The 20190-nt window shown below is 40.1% G+C and overlaps 2 protein-coding genes and 1 long non-coding RNA gene across 3 annotated transcripts; 1 reads left to right on the forward strand and 2 right to left on the reverse strand.

Moving 5' to 3' along the window:
• Positions 1-958: 958 nt before the first annotated feature.
• LOC110970524 (taste receptor type 1 member 1) lies at positions 959-8050 on the reverse strand. The gene is made up of 6 exons (XM_022220813.2): positions 6964-8050; positions 6566-6887; positions 4929-5696; positions 4633-4851; positions 3464-3584; positions 959-2280 (listed from the first exon to the last, which is right to left on the reverse strand). The coding sequence occupies exons 1-6, from the start codon at positions 7146-7148 to the stop codon at positions 1355-1357; spliced, it is 2541 nt and encodes an 846-aa protein (XP_022076505.2). The 5' UTR covers positions 7149-8050; the 3' UTR covers positions 959-1354.
• Positions 8051-10234: 2184 nt separating this feature from the next.
• On the forward strand, positions 10235-18951 carry rprd1b (regulation of nuclear pre-mRNA domain containing 1B). Its single transcript, XM_051949008.1, has 7 exons — positions 10235-10918; positions 11740-11869; positions 13150-13283; positions 14103-14221; positions 14392-14518; positions 15806-15981; positions 16961-18951. Exons 1-7 carry the CDS (start codon positions 10768-10770, stop codon positions 17108-17110), a joined length of 987 nt encoding a protein of 328 aa, XP_051804968.1. The 5' UTR covers positions 10235-10767; the 3' UTR covers positions 17111-18951.
• On the reverse strand, positions 14772-15161 carry LOC127534296 (uncharacterized). The gene is made up of 2 exons (XR_007942319.1): positions 15085-15161; positions 14772-14818 (listed from the first exon to the last, which is right to left on the reverse strand). It is a non-coding gene; the product is annotated as an uncharacterized LOC127534296 (long non-coding RNA).
• Positions 18952-20190: the final 1239 nt, after the last annotated feature.

A 20190-nucleotide genomic window follows, 5' to 3' on the forward strand; every position in this document is an offset into this window, starting at 1 on the left:
TTTTTTACCATAAAATGTATAAACTTTTTTTACAGTGTAACCATGCTGATGAATTAATTTAACCGTGTATTTCCTGCGGTTGTTGATGTCTTGGTGATATTTTGGGTTGAATTTTGATCACAGTGGTCTTATTTTTTCCATCAGATTCTCCTTAAATAACTGATGAATATCAGTATCTATGATGAATGTTAATGTTCCATGATGAAACTTTCCCAACGGCACCTCGCTCCGCTCCTTTGTGTCGGGACAAGAAGCCTCTTGCTTGTTCACCCATGGCACACTTCGATTGTTGACCGAGGGTTTCAGGCTGAGAGTGGACAGAGAGACTGTGGGAAAGCCAAGCTTGGACTCTACTCACACTTCTACTGGTCAATAGATGACCTCCCAGCCACAAAAGGCCTTTTCTTCTCTGCTCTCAAACAACAGCCAGCAGCAGAGTGTGTGTGTGTGTGTGTGTGTGTGTGTGTGTGTGTGTGTGTGTGTGTGTGTGTGTGTGTGTGTGTGTGTGTGTGTGTGTGTGTGTGTGTGTGTGTGTGTGTGTGTGTTGATATGCAATGAGAAGTTACGTCATGCTGAAACTCTGAAACTTTTTTCTCCACCACCAGCTGCCGCTTGTTATTGAACCTGTGAAAAATCAGATCCATGTTTTCACAATTCAACCTGATGTCAACTAATGATACAAGCTGAACAGAAACTGAGGGACTTTTCAAGTCCATGGGATATATCTGCATACATTTGTATTAAAAGTAAAAAAAATAATAATGTTTTTATCTTCATTATGATCTTTTTTTTTTCTTTTCTTTTTTTTTACAAATTCCATCATTATTTATCATGGAAACAATCACTTATTAATAAAAAATGACTGGATATCACTAAAATGTCAACTAAATAACGTCTGAATTTAACACCAACCACCTTCTAATGAGCTAAATAATAATAAAATGAGTTTATTCAGAAATAGTTTGGATTGTGTTCTTTTTATTAAGTTGACATAATCATGACAGATATTTATTTTTTTGGCAATATATCAAATTTTATGTGGAAAATAAAAAATTAAATCCCTTTCCACTAAGCTCCCCGTTCCAAAAACTCCTCTCCAGGAAGTGTGTTAATTCCAGATCACATGACCTGTTCCACATGATGTCATTTCCTCCTTCCTTCCGCCATGTGGTGTTTGGTTGTAGGCGGCCATGTTGGTTTTAGGCCTGAAAACAGCAAAAATGTCAACTATGATACAAAAAGTGCCACAATTATATATTGACCCATATATTTTAAAATGAGATCAATGTAAAAGTAAACCATTATTTGACCTCACACATCTACATTATGTGTCATCTAACAGCTTCTACACGTTCTACTGTTTGGTCATGGTGTACATCTGAATGCAGTTCTGGAAATGTGCCGTCGTGTTCATCTGCGGCTTCAGGACGATGATGTAAATCTTGGGGAGGAAGTATCCAGCGAAGAAGGCCGCGACGCTGAAGAGGGTCGCGAACACGTACGCCGCCATGGTGAACGGGTCTCTGCTGATGAGGTAGAGCGTGAAGAAGCTCATCCAGGACATCATGTACACCAGGAGGCTGAAGGTCACACACTTGGCCTCGTTGTAGTTGGCCGGCAGGTCTTTGCCCATGTAGCTGAAGGAGAAGCAGAGGACGCTGAGCAGCGACACGAAGCCCAGCTCCACTCCTGCTCCGGCCGACAGCGTGTGGCTGCACTCCAACACGATGCTGTCCGGGTAGAAGTTCAGGTCCTGGGAGGGTCTGGGAGGGTTCAGGGCCACGCGGAGCACAGAGATGACCAAGATGATGAAGGACAACAGGAAAATGGTGACCTCCGGCCCGTGCTTCTTGGCCCACCTGTCGTAGGCCGGAGGCAGCTTGGAGGCAAATTTGAAAATGCAGACGATCTGAAGGGAGCGCACGGTGACGCAGACCAGGACCACGGTGACGCTGAAGATGAACAGAGGCTGCTTCAGGATGCAGGCCAGAGGGGACGGCTCTCCGAAGTGGCACAGAGAGCTGAGGGCGGCGGCGGTCAGTGCTGCCAGCATCAGGAGGCAGGTGCGGCCGCCGGCGGATTTAACCACCGGTGTGTTCAGGTTGAGCAGGAAGATGACGGCAGAGCTGGAGGTCATGAGGAGGCAGGAGGCCAGGAAGAAGAGCAGGGCGATGGAGATGGGGGTGTTCCAGGCCAGCAGGAGGACGGTCCTGTTCAGACACTCCTCACTCCTGGGTGGGGCCCACTGCTCCGGTAGGCAGGGCTGGCATCGAGTCGGTTCTAAATGAGAGAAAGAGCAGGAATAAAAGTCATTTCTGGAAATATTCGGATGGTAAAATCTGCGGTTCAGTGGCTTCAGTTCAAGGTTTCCAAACATTTTACAGACATGTAACAGCATTTATTAGTAGTCACATATTACAGGTTTTATTCAGCGCAAAAGTGTAGAGTCTGAACATAGGATGAGTTCTCGGCGCCACCTGCTGGTCAACCTCACATACAACAACTGATGGGTCGGTCTATAACTCAGGAACTTTTGAAGTCCATGGGTTATATCTGCATGTGTTTTTATTAAAAATAAAAAAACAACTCATGTTTTTTATGTTCATCATGATCACGTATTTACAAATTCCATAATCATTTATTTTGGAAACAATCACTTATTAATAAAAATGACTGGATATCACTGAAAGGTCAACTATGATACAAAAAGTCCATCCGGAATGACTTGAAAATGATCCATAATAACAAAAGATTAGACGAGAATGACATGAAATTTGTCCTAAATGACTCAAAAATTATCCCAAAGACACAAAAATGATCTAAAATGATGAACAAACATAGACCTGTTTAAAACGACAAGAAAATTGTCCAAAATGACAGATCAGAATTATTATCCAATTCAAAAATCCAGATCCAGAATTCCAGATCACATGACCTGCTCATTGTGGTTCTTTTTTTGGTCATTTTCATTCCGTTTTGTTTGCATTTTAGATTATTTTGTGGTCATTTTGTGCATTTTTATGACCGTTGTCAGTCTGTGAAAGTGTAAGGTGTTTTTGTGGTCATTTTTCAGCTTTTTGTAGTTGTTTTGTGTGTCTAAAGCTGCAGAATTACAAGAGTTTGTGGTATATTCTGCACATTTAACCTGTCTATTACATTATACGAACACTAGTAGTGCCTTAAATGAAATCAGGAAACTTTAACTTTACAACTGTAATTTTGCAAAAGAGCAACAATGATCTGAACTCAGTTTGAACAGGAACATCTGTATTCTAGTAACTTCAATGCTCCCTGTCTTACTAGAATTTTGGTTTAGGATATTTTTATGTTTTGCTTTCATTTGCTTTCACACTTTCAAAAAGCAAACAAAAAATATTATGACATTTATAAAACACTCAGATTCATTTTCTTCTTCATGGAGCAAACTCTGCTCTGACTTGTTTATGTCTGTGTCTCTATTTACCGCTTTTATTGAGGAAGGTGGCAGCAGGACAGGCCAGGCAGTCGAAGCAGCAGGTGTGTTGACCCGTCAGCAGCTTCCTGTGGCCTTTGGGGCAGGGAGGAGAGCAGATGGACAGAGGTACCTCCACACCAGAAACACATGAAGCAGGAAGGATTAGAAACAGCCTTTATTAGTTAACATTCTGAATGAGATAGATAGAAAATACCCGCCTCAGTGTGATGTGTCGCTTTTCATTTTCATTTGTAATATTATAACTGCATGTGAGATATTTCATTTTTCAGTTACTATATTCAAAATTCATGCATAAAACGTCATTGTTGAATGTCATATTCCTTATATCTTATTGCTTTTAGAGCAATATCTGGCAAAAAAAATGTTCTACAGGATTTATAAAATTTCTGACTCGTCTCTTCTCAAGTTGGCCATTTTCACACAATTTGTTTACATATTCCATATAATTATAGAAGCTAAAATATAATGACGGTTATTAGTTAAGAGTGTGAAAACCTTAGTAATAACCTGTACGGATGATGTATGCACAGAAGTAGAAGCAGCGTGGATCAGTCAGATCATGTGGCTCATGAAATAGTAAGTTTAAAAATGACCACAGAAAAACACAAAGTAAGTCAATGAGACATAAAATTACCATGAAAAGAGACAAAACGACCATAAACAGACTGATAACGACCAAAAATGACCACAGAGTGACACAAAATGACCAAGAAAGGCTCAAAAAGACACAAAATGACTCAATGGGACACACAATTATGTACAAAATGATGAATAACTACAAAAAGTTGCAAAATGACCACAAAATACCTAAAATTACCAGAGACTGAAAGCAGCCTCCAAAATGCCCAGAATGACCACAAAAAGATCTAAAATGCCCACAGTCTGAAAATGACCAAAAAAGAAACAAAATGAGCACAAAAACACACAAAACAACCACAAAAGACAAAACATGACTGCAAAAATGCACAAAATTACAAAAAAAATAACACAAAATGACTCAGTGAGACAGATAATGATCATATAAAGACTCAAAATGACGAGAGACACACAAAGTAACTCCCCAAAAATTAGGAAATTACCACAAAAACATCTAAAATTATCACAAACACACTGAAAACGGCCACAAAAATGCACAAAATACACCATGTTGGTCTTACTTCTCTCTGCCCTCCTCTGTTGAACCACTCAATCTCATCAGCGTCCACCGTGAGCGAAATGGGGTCGGGTGTGAAGGAGCCGATGATCCTGAAGGACCAGTTCGTCCCTCTCCAGATCCAGGTGATGATGTCATATCCTGTGGGAGGGTTGCCGTTCACATCAAAGTATACAGAAGAGTTCTCCAGAGAGAACCGCACCTGCTTCAGCCGATAGAGCAGCTGAGGTGGAGAGGAAGAGGGAAATATTAGTGACAAAAGAAGTTTGGAAAGAAAACCACATATTTCCATCATCTCACCTCCCATGGATGCACGTGTCTCTTGCTGCATTCTCCAGAATCACAGTCGAGTGTTCGGTGCAGAGCGTGAGCCACGGCGTACACCGCCTTATACACGTTAAAGGAGGAGGTGATGTCGTATTCCTCCAGAGAGAAGTTCATCCTGACGAGGCTGTACAGGTCTAAGCTCTGTAGACAGACGTCGCCTTCATCCACGGGACCATCAGAGTCTTTCTGCTCGTTTTGTTGCATCGACGCTTCAAGCACCCGTCGCTCAAACTCCTTAAAACTAGAGAAGGCCACATATTTAACTGCCACGCCGATCACAGTCCCGATGGTGTGGACCCCAGGAATCCCTGATATGAGAGAAGACACCGACCAGTCCTCTGTCCCTATCCACACTTTGTTGGTGATGTTCCGCTCCATGACGAACGGGATGAACTTGTTGAGTTTGGTCCTGCTGGAGAACACCACGATGACACCGACTTGGGTTTTCAGGACTTGATCCACGACGTTCCTCATGACCTGGACGGTGTCGGCTCTGTAGGCGGGGATGATGCCCTGGTAGGCGATGCAGATGCCGTGGTCCGGAGCCTGTTTGACCAGACCCTCCATCCCCTGCAGTCCGTAGGCGTTGTCGCTGCCCAGGACAGCGATCCACGTCCAGTTGAAGCGAACCAGGATCTGGATGATGGCTGCTACCTGGTTCTTGTCACTGGGGATTGTCCGGAAGAAGGACGGATAGGTGAACTTGTTGCTCAGCTGTTCGTTTGATGCTTCGTAAGAGATCTACAAAGGGGAAATAAGATAAGATACGATATGATATGATACGACAAGACAAGACAAGACAAGATGAAGATAAGATGAGCTGAAGATAAGATGAGATAAGATAAGATAAGATAAGGCAAGACAGGACAAGATGAGACGAGATGCGATAAGATACGTTAAGATGAGATAATACAAGATACTATGTAATATGACAAGACAAGATAAGACAAGATAAGACATCTTTTCCATGTCATTTTGGATCATTTTTGTGTCTTTGGGATCATTTTCAAGTCATTTTAGACAAATTTTGGGTAATTCTAGTTAATTTTCTTGTCGATTTCGATAAGTTTGATATCGGCTTGGATCCTTCCTCGCTGTTTTGGATCATTTTTGTGTCTCTGGGACCATTTTCAAATAATTTTGGACAAATTTAAAGTAACTTTGGACAATTTTCAAGTCATTTTGGAAAAGTTTCAAGTCATTTGTACAATTTTCCTGTCATTTTCAACAAGTTTTATGTCAGCTTGGCTTGTTCCTCATCATTTTGGATCATTTTTGTGTGTTTGGGATAATTTTCAAGTCATTGAGGACATGTCCTTCTAAAATAATTTTCTGAAATTATGGATCATTTTTAAGTCATTTTGTACAATTTTTGAGTCATTTGTACAATTTTCATGTCAATTTCAACAAGTTTTATTTCAGCTTAGATTGTTTGTCTTGGATCATTTTTTGCGTCTTTGAGATGATTTTCAAGTAATTTAGAACAAATATGTCATTCTGGACTAATTTTCTGTAACTACGGATCATTTTCGAGTCATTTTGGACAATTTTTGAGTTATCAGCCTCTAAATGTCACGTGCAGTGTGTAATCTTTCCAGTTAATAACTCACCTGTGGTATGAAATAGGCTCCCAGTAAAGCAGCGGGGATGAACGTCGTGCTGCTGCTGTCAGGTCCGATAACAGCCAGCGTTGTTTGCGTTTTGCTGGAGTTTGTTTCTCCCTGTGAACCAGATGATGCAGGGTTCTGGTGATGCTGCTCCACCAGGTCCAGAGCAGCCAGGATGCCGTAGGGCTCAGAACAGACGTCATACAGCTGGTAGCCGAGCTTCACTCCCGGTAAAAGAGGCTGCTCTCCTCTGCCGTTGTTGATTTCCTCCACAGCAAACCTCATGGCCTGCATCATATGAAACCCATGTTGGCTGGCTACACCTCTGAAAAACATGCAACAAGCATAATGAGAAATAAATAAATAAAATACGCATGTGATTACTGGGGGTTTAAACTCACTCGCTGCATGGAGCCAAAGCAGGCAGACCGGTACTTTCTTGGTCAATGTAGTGGAGAGGAAAGAACCCAGCGATGGAGAAGTCGCCTTGTAGCTGCATCCCCTGACCCTGAGAGCTGTGATCCAGTTCCCCATCAGCCGCCTGCAGCAGCAGCAGCAGGCAGGATACCAGCAGAAACACAAACATCCTTCACCTCCAGCTCAGAGAAGCTCAGTGAGGCCGCTAGAAACACATCAGCTGTTTTTCAAAGAGCTGACTGACAGAGGGAAGGATTTTGCATCTTTCTGGGGAATGTTTGTTGAGTGCAGCATGTTTGCATATGGAATTTGTTTGTGTGACTGTAGAGATTCCCTCCCAGTGAAATGAGCTGCATAAACGTAATAAACCATGAAAGACAGACCGGTGTTTCTCAATTCATTCTGAACGAGTGACATATAAGCTGACAGCTGTGGCTCAGAGCAGATCTATTAGTAGGAAAACTTTTGTCTAATTTGATAAAAATTCCTGTCTAATTCATGTTCATTTGACCCCTTAAATGGGCGTGAATGGAAATACAAACTTTAGATCAGGAGTGTCAAACTCATCTTAGTCCAGGTTTCACATTCAGCCCAGTTTGATCTCCAGTGGACCGGACCAGTAAAATCACAGCAGAATAGCCTATAAATAACAACTACTCCAAATGTTTCCTTTGTTTTAGTGCAAAAATATTCACATTTAAATTTTTCTGTTCATTATCAGACTGTTTTGTGGGAATTTTAGATCTTTTTGTGGTCATTTTGTGCATTTTTGTGGTCATTTCCAGTCTGTTTCTGGTCATTTTAGGTGTTTTGTGGTCATTTTGTGTGTCTCTGTGGTGATTTTGCAACTTTTTGTAGTTGTTTCGTGTGTTTCTCGTCGTATTGTATCTTTATATGATAATCATGTGTCTCATTGAGTCATTTTGTGTTTTTTCTGTTGTCATTTTGTGTCTTTTTGAGCCTTTTTCAGTCATTTTTGTTTCTTTGTCAGTTTGTGTCTCTCTGTGGTCATTTTTGGTCATAATCACTCTGTTTGTGGTCGTTTTGTCTCTTTTTATGATTATTTTGTGTCTCATTGAGTCATTTTGTGTTTTTCTGTGGTCATTTGTTTAATTTTATAACACAACATAACAAACTGTCACGAATCAGCAGCCACAGACAGGTGGGTGAAATTAATAATGATTTAATGTCAAAGAATAAATTAACGGAAAACTCTTAATAACTGTGACAGGTGGGAAACATCGTTGTCTTGGCAGATGAGACATGGAGCAATGAACCGGCAGTGAACTGTGCAGGGAGGCAGGCTTATATGCTGCGGTGATTGTCAATTCCTGCCAGCTGCGCTCTCCGCACAGCCGTTCATCATTGGGCTGATTATGTCATCGCACCGGAGCAGGAGGAGCATGACACAAACTGTATCTGTGTCCTAGAAATCACTTTCCACTAAGCTCCCCGTTCCAAAAACTCCTCTCCAGGAAGTGTGTTAATTCCAGATCACATGACCTGCTCCACATGATGTCATTTCCTCCTGAAGAAAAGACTGGCCAGACTCCAAGGCTTTCTGACTTATTTAATATAAAGTAGTCAACAGGTTTACTACAATATCTTTAGAAGTAACTTTCAGTTTCAGTTTTACTCAGTTGTATCTATAATATTTAGAAGAATCTTTGTCTAAAATGCCATATGGTGTTTGGTTATAGGCGGCCATGTTGGTTTTAGGACTGAAAACAGCAAAAATGTCGACTATGATACAAAAAGTCCTGCAGTTATATATTGACCCAGTAGCATATTTTTTAGTTAAATTCTTCAAAGCATCTGTTTTTAGGCTGGCCATACTGACATTTCCAATTAGATTTTACTTCCAAGCATGGAAAAAATAACTGACGATGACTTATTTAGAAAGTATTGCTCTCTGATATTCTCGCTGCACTTCTGTTAGTTATTTAATAAGAAAACAGGTTTGTTTGCTGAGGAATCTGAGTTGTTTTTTTTTTTACTCTTGTTACGCAGCAGGAAGCAAACAAAGTGAGAAAACGTCGCACAGCTTGAACTTTAACTTTGTTTTACATAATTAAAGCATCTTTATGACATATTTGACTGCACATTGCTGCTATTGTCAAGGTTCCGTGCTAAGTTCTGTTCTTGGATCACAAACCTTCATCGGTTAGTGTTTGTTGTGTTTTCCCACCTTAACGAGTTTTTACAGGTATTATTATTTTCTAAAAGGCCTCTACAGGTGCATCTGAATTTGTATTTTGGTTGACATTTGAGCCTCATTTTGTTAAACACACACAAACTATTTGCCTGACGGTCACCTGATCCCAAACCCTTTGTTTTGACAGGAATATTGTGCATTTTGTCAGCCGCAGTATTATGGAGTCAAATGAGCATGTAAACGAGCATGTCTGTTCAAACACAGAGATTTGAGAGAGAATATTTGCATCATGGAAGCTTTTGAACAGAAAAAAGTGTGAAGTAACAGCTCCGTATCAGCAGGTTTATTGTTGACAGCAGATCTGAGTTTGATGCAGCAGCTTTTAAACAAAACTTTGTTCACTACAGATAATCTCATGAAGGCTGTTTTGTGTTTTCCTTTCAATAACTCAACAGTTCATCCTTTTCATAGAGCCAATTATAGTTTTAGAACAATCTGAAAAAACATCTTAAAAATGCCATTTTGTGCAGAAGTTCAGGTGAATCAGTCTTAATAGTGTCCCAGTAAGCCAGCATGTATAACAGTAGCTGTTTACCCTCTAAAAATGACGCCCGTGGGCCAAAACCGGTCCTCCAGAGGGTCCAATCCGGCCCTCAAAGTGTAAAAATTCCAGAGAAGACATGAACTGCAGATTGTAAATTAGTAAAACTATAAATTTAAAATCATTTCTAGACCATGGCAAGTTGTTTTGGTTCTTTATAGGTTATTATGCTGTTATTTTACTGATCCGCATCACTGGACATCAAGCTGGGCTGAACGTGGAACCTGAACTATGGCTATACATATATTTATAAAATGTAGTATTTATGTACTTACAGACTAGATTTAATAAATCATAGTATTTATGTACTTACAGAGTATAAAATGTGGTATTTATATACTTATAAAATAGGTTTTATAAAATGTGGTATTTATGTTCTAGTAGGTTTAGTGTTTATGTACTAACGAGTATAAATTGTAGTATTTCTGTACTAATAGAGTACATTTCATCTTCATCTCTGGATAAAGAGGATGATGATGCCCGGGTCTGATTGCGTCACTTTTGTGCGACGCACATGTCGAGGTGAAAGTGCGAGCTACTGCTGCTGCCATTTTTTCGAAGCAGTCTTTTTGATGAGTTCTGCAACCAGAGCCCAAATGTGAGTTTAGCCGTGAGTCTTTGGCCTTTTTGTTTCATATTCTGGCCTGCTGAGACGTTTTGTGCACGAAGGTTTAATTTTTAGGCGGGTTAAACAGGCTCGGCGCGGCACGGCTCTGCAGATGGCTGCTTAGCTCGGCTAGCTAACGTTAGCTGGTGCTGTAAACAAACCGCCAGAGCCAGAGAGGGGACACTCTGAAGGTTTGTTTGACACTTTTAGTCCATAATCCATCTAGTTAGGCGCTATTATAAGGTTAGAGCCCTATCGTTTGGCTGCAGGAGGCTGTTTGCTGCTGCTTGTCTGCCTTCCAGTCAGCGACCCAACTTCAGTTTTGATGACAGTGCGAGTTTCTCCAAAGCAGCTCGGAGCTCAGCGGCTTTAGAGCGGCTCGGAGTCGGTCCGGTCACCGGGGCAGCGCGCACTCACACGCCGGCATGTCGTCCTTCTCCGAGTCTGCCCTGGAAAAGAAGCTGTCGGAGCTGAGCAGCTCCCAGCAGAGCGTCCAGACCCTGTCCCTGTGGATCATCCACCACCGCAAACACTCGGGCCTCATCGTCAAAGTGTGGCACAGAGAGCTGAAGAAAGGTAAGAGGTGAAATACACACAACTGTGTGGTTTTTAGAGCAGCTAAGCAGTGGTGGTGATGCCTCAGTGGGGAAATGTGTCATAATGAGCTGCAATAGTTAGTTAAAAGCCTGAAACTGGTGAGGATCAGACACAATCTATGATTTAAAATGATGTTTTTAGACCTGAATGTGATGAGAGACAATAGATGATAGACTATAGAAAACCTGACATCGTGTTCCATCCAAAAATCGACCAAATCTAAGATTAAAATTGTGACATTTCATCAGAATCACTTTTCTTCAACACGTCTTGTTTGAAAAATGCTAACAAATTAGAGCTGCATTATTGTGACAGTCAATGAAGAAAAGTCCCCATTATCTGATTGCAGCTTTTGACATGTGAATATTTTCTGTTTTGTTTCTTCTGTTATGATGCTAAACTTTAAGATCTTTGGTCTGTGGATTAAATAAGACAGTCAAGGAGTTTATTTTGGTCTTTAGGACACACAGATCAACATTTTTCACCAACAAACAACTAAACGATTAATTGAAAATGAGTCAACAACAGATTGATTAGAAGCCAGTGTCTGGTCTTTATGTCAGAATTAAAGCTGTTCTGAGCTCCAGTGGTCACACAGAGTAAAATGTGTTGATAATGAGTGAGAAAGACCACAAAAAATCACCCCGGACATCAAACTGTGCCGTCATTTTCCCTCCTTTCTTTCTGCTACTGGACAAGTCTGATACAGGGCATTGATTCAGAGGTCTAGAATGGAGGAAAAGCAGCATGAAGTATGTTCAGGAAACAATTAAATTCAGTGTTTTTTACGTGTCTTCCAGCTAAAAGCACCAGGAAGCTGACGTTCCTGTATCTGGCTAACGATGTCATCCAGAACAGCAAGAAGAAAGGACCGGAGTTCACCAAAGACTTTGAGTCTGTTCTCGTCGATGCCTGCTCACATGTCGCCAGGTATGACAGTCATAAACTCTGTTCTGTGTGTGAATTAAAGCACATTACTACACAGAATTTATGTTTATCTACACATCAGTAGTCAGTAGCTGTCCTGTAGCTGCTATCAACGCTTCCAAACCATTAATGTTGCTCAGAGTCCGTCTATTTTTGATTTTGCTCGTCTTCCAGCGGATCACTTCTAGTTCAGGGATATTTTTAGGCTGTTGTGCTCCAAAGCGGGTTTCTAATAATGCTCAGGTCTGTGAGGGTCGATTTAAAAGCTGCAGCTCGTGTTTGTTGAAGTAGAGGATTTTGTCTTTTTCTGGAATCTAAACTCTTTCCATGTGTCCTTTCTTGATTGAATCCGTGATTTATGTGTTGGAATCTGCAGATATTTAGTGGAATCCAGCCTTCCCTTAGTGTGTGTCACTACGTCTATGCTGAACAGTTAGAAAAGTGTTGTTTTTGCATCGTTTTAACTTCATCTGTTCGTTGCACTCATTCCTAAACGGCTTCGTTGATTTCTAAACATCAGACTGACTTTTTTTTGTAGACAGGTTTCAGGTCACTATTTCTTCTGAATCAACACTTCTGTGTTGGATAAACTGTCCTACAGCTTCTCTGCTGTTTTCCACTTTTTTTGCCTCGCTTTTCTGCACTTTTTCATTTAGTGTGGTGTTTTTTCTTTTAGCCTTAAGTGGTATTTCTTAGCCAGATTCAGACGATTCAAGACGCAAGCTGGAGTCACTTTGACGTCTTTTTATTTCAGTAGTTAGCTTCATTTTCGGATCATCGGTCCATTGCTTAGAGGAGCTCATGGTTGTTGGGGATCAGAACATATCGTCTCTGAGCTGCAAAATACTAACACAGTTCTTGACAAATACATTTTATCCTGATGCTTTAAGACTTTACCTGAAGCTCGCCTAAATGCGACTTTTTTTAAAAATAAAATTCAAGTTGAAGTAAAAGGTGAGGATGTTTGTTTGCTGCAGGGTTCTGTTTTTTATTTCAGATTTCAGCTAAACATGTGGTTTTCCCTGCCACGCCCCAAACTTTCCAATAACTGTGAATATTCTGTAAACTTTTACAGATGACGTTCTTCGTATTTTTTCCTATTCACTCTCTGATTTCTACAAAATATTCTGTTAAAGAGTGTGACATTCTAAAGGTGTCATTCACCTGAAAATATGCAAACACGTTCCTTGATGATCCACGAGTTGTTTGGAGGAATTTCGTTTGTTTTATTTGAGTTTATTCGCTCTTGTCCTCCTCTGATAAACTCTCCTGTTCCTCCACAGCGAAGCAGACGAGAACTGTAAGAAACACATGGAGAGACTCCTGAACATCTGGAAGGAGAGGAGCCTCTACAGAAGTGACTTCATTCAGCAGCTCAAACTGGCCATAGAAGACTCCAGCAGCCCCAGGCCCTCAGGTTAGAGCACCGTCCCATTCCAGTGCGGGGGTTACGTTCCATATTTAGTTTATTATTTATATATATTTTAAGGCTTCATAAACCCTCCCCACACTAGTGATGGGCGGTACCATGCTTTAGAGATTTGATACGATACCGATTACTGGTGATTTCTTATTGGGGAGTTTTTTTTCTCAGTTGTAGTGTTTGCACCCTTAAAAACAAATCGCATCAAATACTGGCTGAGTAACGACTTTAATGTGCACAGTTCAAGATATAAAAGATAAAGAATGAACATAAATATGAATTAAACAAAACAAAACACATTTGAGCTTTCTTTAAACTTTCATTGAGCAGCATCATTATTATTATTCTCCAAACAATGAAATGATCCATGCTAACATCAACATGTCAGTGTTTTAAAAATGATTTTAAGAATTGTATTTGCATCTTAAAATCTGTTTGTCTGATCCGTGCTGCACATCGTATTGGAAATAATCCTAGAAACTGTGTTGGTTTCCATATTTTAGGACAGTTTGACCTTCTGAACTTTTCCTCGTTTACTGGAAACAGAATTAAAACGTTGATTACTTCATTTAAAAAGAGCTGAATGTTGGCTGGAAAAGTATTAAACCCTGACAAAATGGCAAATTTATTTTTTTTAAAATCACTTAAATCTCAAGTGAGCTTTAAAGTAGTTACAAGAAAAAAACGGTCCACGAGAAGAAATCAGTTGTAGGAGTAAAAAAAGTTTTTTGTAAAGTGTAATGCGTACAATGAACTACGTCGTTTAGTGATGTTGGATGTGTTGTTTTCTTGTTTCCAAATTCGACTCTGCAGAAGAAAAGAAAGCCGTAAAACGAAGTTATCAGAAAATCCAGGAAGATGAAGACGACGATGACGACGACTACAGAAGCCACATTTCTCCTCATAACGCTGATTCCTCTGCTACCCAGCTGGTAAGGACGTTTAATCACGCCAACGTTAAAATGCCGTTTTGTTTGTTTCTCCTTGCACTGGCCTTACCTCTGTCTTCCCCTTTATTGTGTTTGCTCAGTTTCTGGTCATTGTTAACTCTAATTTTTCATCCATTTTTCCCCCTCAAACGCCCTCTGACGTCCGCTTCCAGACAGAGGAGCTGGTTAAAGCCCTGCAGGACTTAGAAAACGCTGCATCAGGCGACGCTGCCGTTCGTCAGAAGATCGCTTCGTTGCCACAAGAAGTTCAGGATGTTTCTCTGCTGGAGAAGATCACCGGTAGGGTTTTATAATTCTTGGTATATTTTATCAGCGTATATTGAGCTGTATTTTTCCCCTGTGACTGCAGCATACTGAGTAAAGCCAAAGCGAGATTCATCAGATGAGTTATAACAGTGTTTCCCCCAGGTTGTGGTGATGGGCCGGGCGGTGGAGGGGGACGTCGCGGTGTTTGATAGGTGGATGGGTGTCCTGCCCTCGCACTTTGCTAGGCAGGCAGATAACCGTCACCTCAGAAAAAAACACACTGTTGTTCCTTTTGTCGCCTATTTATTTGCTGAACGAGTGAATGTGGTAAAACTGTAAACAAGAAACAGAATATTGTGTATAAGCTGATACGTAAAGAATAAATCATAATGTCTGCTCACTATTATACACAGCAGAGTACATCTAAAAAGGGCTAACGGGCTCACAGGCTAGCGCTAGCGAACGGCTAATTAGCGTCTATGCTAACGTCTCGTAAAACATATTATTTTGGATAAATTACTGTCATGAAACATCTTATACAACTCCTAGCAGTTAGTACTAAGCTTACGCTTGCAGAACATATCATTCCAGTAACTTACAGGCTGTGCTGGCTTAAAAACACAGTGCGACAGGTAAAAAAAAAAGAGAAGCTTAGCCGTGGTCTGTTGCCGTTAGACAGGAAGTGGTCGGCAGCATCACTTCCGGTGTCACACCAAAATAAACCGGACAGTGTCAAACCATCACAACACAACAAATAATGTCCTTATGAACACATTTTAACACACAAAAAGAAATATAAGTGGCTCTTATGGAGAAAGAACAAAGTGAGAAAAACTGTGTTGTTCCTGCAAGAAAAAGGAACGATTCAGCTGAAGGAAAAACACACAATATGATGACAGCACACATGGTGTTAAAAATCTAAACAGTTGTCACAGTTAGGTGGTGTTCTGAAACAGCTTCCACAGTCACTCAAAAACGTTCTTCATGTCTTCTTACTAATGCAGGAGTTTTCTTTAAGAAGCATTAGTAAGAAAACATGATGAATGTTTCTGAGCTTTACGAGGCAGCAGTCAGTCAGTCAGTCAGTAAGAAGGCTCAGAATCAGTTTATTGCAATGTATATGTTATATTATGTGAAATGTGCATCTGGTTGACATCATCTGTTCTTTGTTGTGAACGATATACGCTGAAGTGCAGGACAAAATATTCCACAAATTCCGCAACAATCAGTGGACTTCATGTGCAGCGTTGCCTTTAAGTCAGTCAGGTTCAAGGAAACGAGACCCTGTGATCTTAACAATCCACTCTGACTCCATTTTAGACAAGGAGGCGGCAGACAAGCTGTCAAAGACGGTGGACGAAGCCTGTCTGCTGCTGGCCGAGTACAACGGACGACTGGCTGCAGAGCTGGAGGACCGCCGGCAGCTGGCCCGCATGCTGACCGAATACATCAGCAGCCAGAAGGAGGCGCTCATGGAGAGAGAGAAGAAGCTGGAGGTGAGTTCACGCCTGCACAGACACAACAGCTTCTGTGGTTGTCTTTACTGAGAGGGGTCAAGGAAATTGGTTAGTTTCCTTTAAGTGGTTTGTAGTGAATAAACGAAGGCTTCAGTGTTTGGTCAGAATGTGGAGCTAAAAGCTACAAACACAATGTGGAAATGGAGAATACAGAAAGTAGATATTGGTTTAGTTTCTTATTCTTGATCAGCTCAGGATTTAGTTTGATTGGGAAAGATGTAATTCTTCTTCCCTGTTGGCTGGTGTTTAGCTCATTTCATGTTGTCTGCAAAGAAGCAGCAAAAACTGATCAGTTAATGATAAACGCTATATAGATATGATTAGATAGACAGACTTTATCCAGCAGCTCACATGTCTTACTTTAAAAAAAAACTGTGAAAATAACTACATAATAAAATTAATGTTGGGTTTACTTTTTGAAAATCACCTCAAGGAAATGTAAAACTTTAAGAAAGGTGAAATTTAAGACGTTTTTTTCAAATTTTGTGAGAGCAATTGCAGGATATGTGCATAAACATCTGTTCTATAAACACGGCTAGGGAGCAGCATGTTAAGACTAAGATTGTTGTTCTCCATCCTGAGTTAACGATGAGTTACTTCATTACTATTTATTACAATTTAGCTATATTTACTCTCATATGTCTTGAAGTGATATAATTTGGAAACAAGCCAACATCACTGCAAAAAGGCAAGAAACGCACACAGCTAAAGGATTAGCAAACAATTTAAATTACACCCAATAAATGCAAGATCTATGTGTTAAACTGACTTTGTGATTCAACTTTCACCAACTTGAGATACTTAGCACACAGTTTATTGGTGATAATTTGGGTGTGTCCACTTTCAGGATCACTGCTTGTATTTCCTCCCATTCTTGTTTCATAAATTCTATTTATTTCCATTATTTGTGAATGAGTGTAATATTTATCTCATATTGGTGCTGTTTTGTCCTCTGCAGGAATACAAGCAGAAACTAGCGAGGGTGACTCAGGTGAGGAAGGAGCTCAAGTCCCACATCCAGAGCCTCCCTGATCTGTCTCTGCTGCCCAACGTTACCGGAGGTTTGGCGCCGCTGCCTTCAGCCGGAGACCTTTTCTCCACTGACTGAGAGAAAAACTACCCTCGTGTCCCTCCCCAGCAAGACTCAGCCTCACGTTTGACTCTCAGGAGTCCTCCCAGCTCATGGTCAGCAGAACACCCAGCTGCTGAGGAACCTGCAGGACGAGGACGGAAGGTTTGGTGAAATGAGAACAGAGACTCTGTCAGCCTGGATTCATTTCCCCATAACCGGCTCGGTCATCGAGGATTCCACTTCACCAGCTTAGAACAAGTTTCTTTCCTGATTTTTAAAAAAAAAAAAAAAAAAAAAAAGTTTAGTTTTAAATGCTGGAGATGTCTGCGGTTTGAGGGGAGGGGCAGGTGGAAGCAGCGACGTGTAGACATGAATGTTGTTTGTCAATCAAAGCTTCTATTTTTGGTTTAGTGAGTGAAGGCCGGCTCTCTAAGCTCTTATAGGTTGTGACGACACTGTGAAGAGGATGTACGTTCATTAGTTTTATTTCTCAGCTTTCAGTTGGAGGTTTTTTATTGGCCCGTAGTCAGACAGGTGGTTTTGATGTGCGTGTTTCTAATTAGAGGAAATCTCAGATGGAGTTCAGTGTACGTTGCTTTTTGGTTGTTTTCACAGCTGTTACACTCGTCTCACCAACACTTCGTAGAGTCTCATTAAACAGAACGATGTTTTCAAGTCAAGAGAGGCTTTCGTGTTTCCCTTGTCAAGCAATTGTTCTCATTTTTTGACAAAAAAGGAAGCGCGCAACTGATTTCATGCTTAAAATTGGCAAAGCAAATCCTGGATGTTAGAAAAAGTGTTATTCTTTGAGAGAAACTGTACTGTAAAAGACAGTATCTTCTGAAAGAGGGAGGAAAATGGTGTGAAAAATGAAAGATAAGTGTTAAAAGTAATAATTTTTAGCATCTGTAGGGCTGAGCAATATGGAAAAAAATTAACTAGAAGTTCAAATGAAAAGAAATAAGTCAGGAAGGGTTACATTAGTGGCACTAAATTTACTGAGACAAGAACAGAATCTGGTTATTTAGGAAGAAAACTATGCAAAATAATATTAAATCCTTACAATTGTTGCATATTGCTCAGTCCTGTTTGAGTGTAGATGTCCAGTATTTACATATTTACCAGACCCTTTTATGTATGTCTTAAAAAAGGTGATAAATCACATCATACATCTAAAAATTTAGATTTTATGTTTGAGCAACTCCCCAAGTAATAATTTGGTTTAAACTCTTTAAAGTCAGAACAACATTCATCATCTGTATAAGTCGTTTTTGATTTTCAGTCGTCTGTAAGAAAAAAAGGATGCAGTTATGGAGGAGTTTTATGATAAAAGGTCAGCGATGTTCATCCAGACAAAGCTCTTGTTTTGTCAAAGCTTTCAGAAGCACACGGCGGCTCCTGCTGCTGGAGGAAAGAGTTTTCTGACAATAAAAGAAGATTTCAGCAGCGGAAACGCACCTGCTGATGCAGCAGGATCAGGTGAGAAATGCTGCTGCTAATCCTTCTCAGTAAACTCTGGTGTATCCTGGAAAAAATATCTCAAACAGCTTCAGCTTTGTCTGTTAAACCAAAACTGTGTGGATGTAATCATTAGTGTCTTGGGCCAGATGTCAAATAACTTTTCTGTACCTTGGACCTGAGTTAAATAAGTGTTAAATATGACCACTGTACACCGGGAAGGATTCCAGCAGCATTTTAACCCAGATGTGCTTCACTGTAGATATGATTTAGATATTTTCTTACCGACGTGCGGTGTGGTATGCGCTTCTCTCTGTGGAATCATACTGTACTACCAGGACTCTACCAGTAGTAGGCAGCGATTTTCTGTAATGAAAGTGATTCAGTGGACGCCAATAAACTGGAACCATTTGAACAAACGTGTGAGTTTTTATTGAAATCGCGATTGTGATATCTGTTGTGAATATTATACTTTGCGAAAATATGGTGTTGAAACTACTTTTAGTACATCACATACGACCCAACCTGTTATACAGCATGAAATCAGAAACGTAAAAATGTCAGTTTAGTATGTTGTCCAAAAGGCGACAAAAACATAAAAGTTTGATACTATTTTTACGGCTTTATTGGATAGACGAAGTGAGAGAGAAACTCGAAGTGGGTGTGTAGAATGGGGAAAGACCTGCAACAAGGGGCCGCGAGCAGGAATCGAACCCAGGCCGCTGTGTCGGAGACCAGTTCCTACACATGGTTCACCTGCTTAACCCATTGAGCTACACAGGTGCCTAAAAAAACATCCTAGTTTAGTATGTTGTCCAAAATGTAACAACAACGTCATAGTTTAGTATGTCGTCTTTAATGTGACAAAAACATCATAGTTTAGTATGTCAACCAAAATATGACAAAAACAGTTACAGTTTAGTATGTCATCCAAAATATTGAAAAAACATCATAGTTTAGTATGTCGTCCAAAATGTAACAAAAATGTCATAGTTTAGCATGTCGTCCAAAATGTGACAAAGACGTCATAGTTTAGCATGTTGTCCAAAATGTAACAAAAACGTCATAGTTTAGTATGTCGACCAAAATATGGAAAAAACGTCATAGTTTAGTATGTCGACCAAAATGTGACAAAAACATCATAGTTTAGTATGTCAACCAAAATATGACAAAAACAGTTACAGTTTAGTATGTCATCCAAAATATTGAAAAAACATCATAGTTTAGTATGTCGTCCAAAATGTAACAAAAATGTCATAGTTTAGCATGTCGTCCAAAATGTGACAAAGACGTCATAGTTTAGCATGTTGTCCAAAATGTAACAAAAACGTCATAGTTTAGTATGTCGTCCAAAATGTAACAAAAACGTCATAGTTTAGTATGTCGACCAAAATATGGAAAAAACGTCATAGTTTAGTATGTCGACCAAAATGTGACAAAAACATCATAGTTTAGTATGTCAACCAAAATATGACAAAAACAGTTACAGTTTAGTATGTCATCCAAAATATTGAAAAAACATCATAGTTTAGTATGTCGTCCAAAATGTGACAAAAATGTCATAGTTTAGCATGTCGTCCAAAATGTGACAAAAACGTCATAGTTTAGTATGTCGTTCAAAATGTGACAAAAACGTCATAGTTTAGTATGTTGTCCAA

This window comes from Acanthochromis polyacanthus, chromosome 6 (assembly GCF_021347895.1).
Source record: "Acanthochromis polyacanthus isolate Apoly-LR-REF ecotype Palm Island chromosome 6, KAUST_Apoly_ChrSc, whole genome shotgun sequence".
Lineage (NCBI taxonomy): Eukaryota > Metazoa > Chordata > Actinopteri > Pomacentridae > Acanthochromis > Acanthochromis polyacanthus.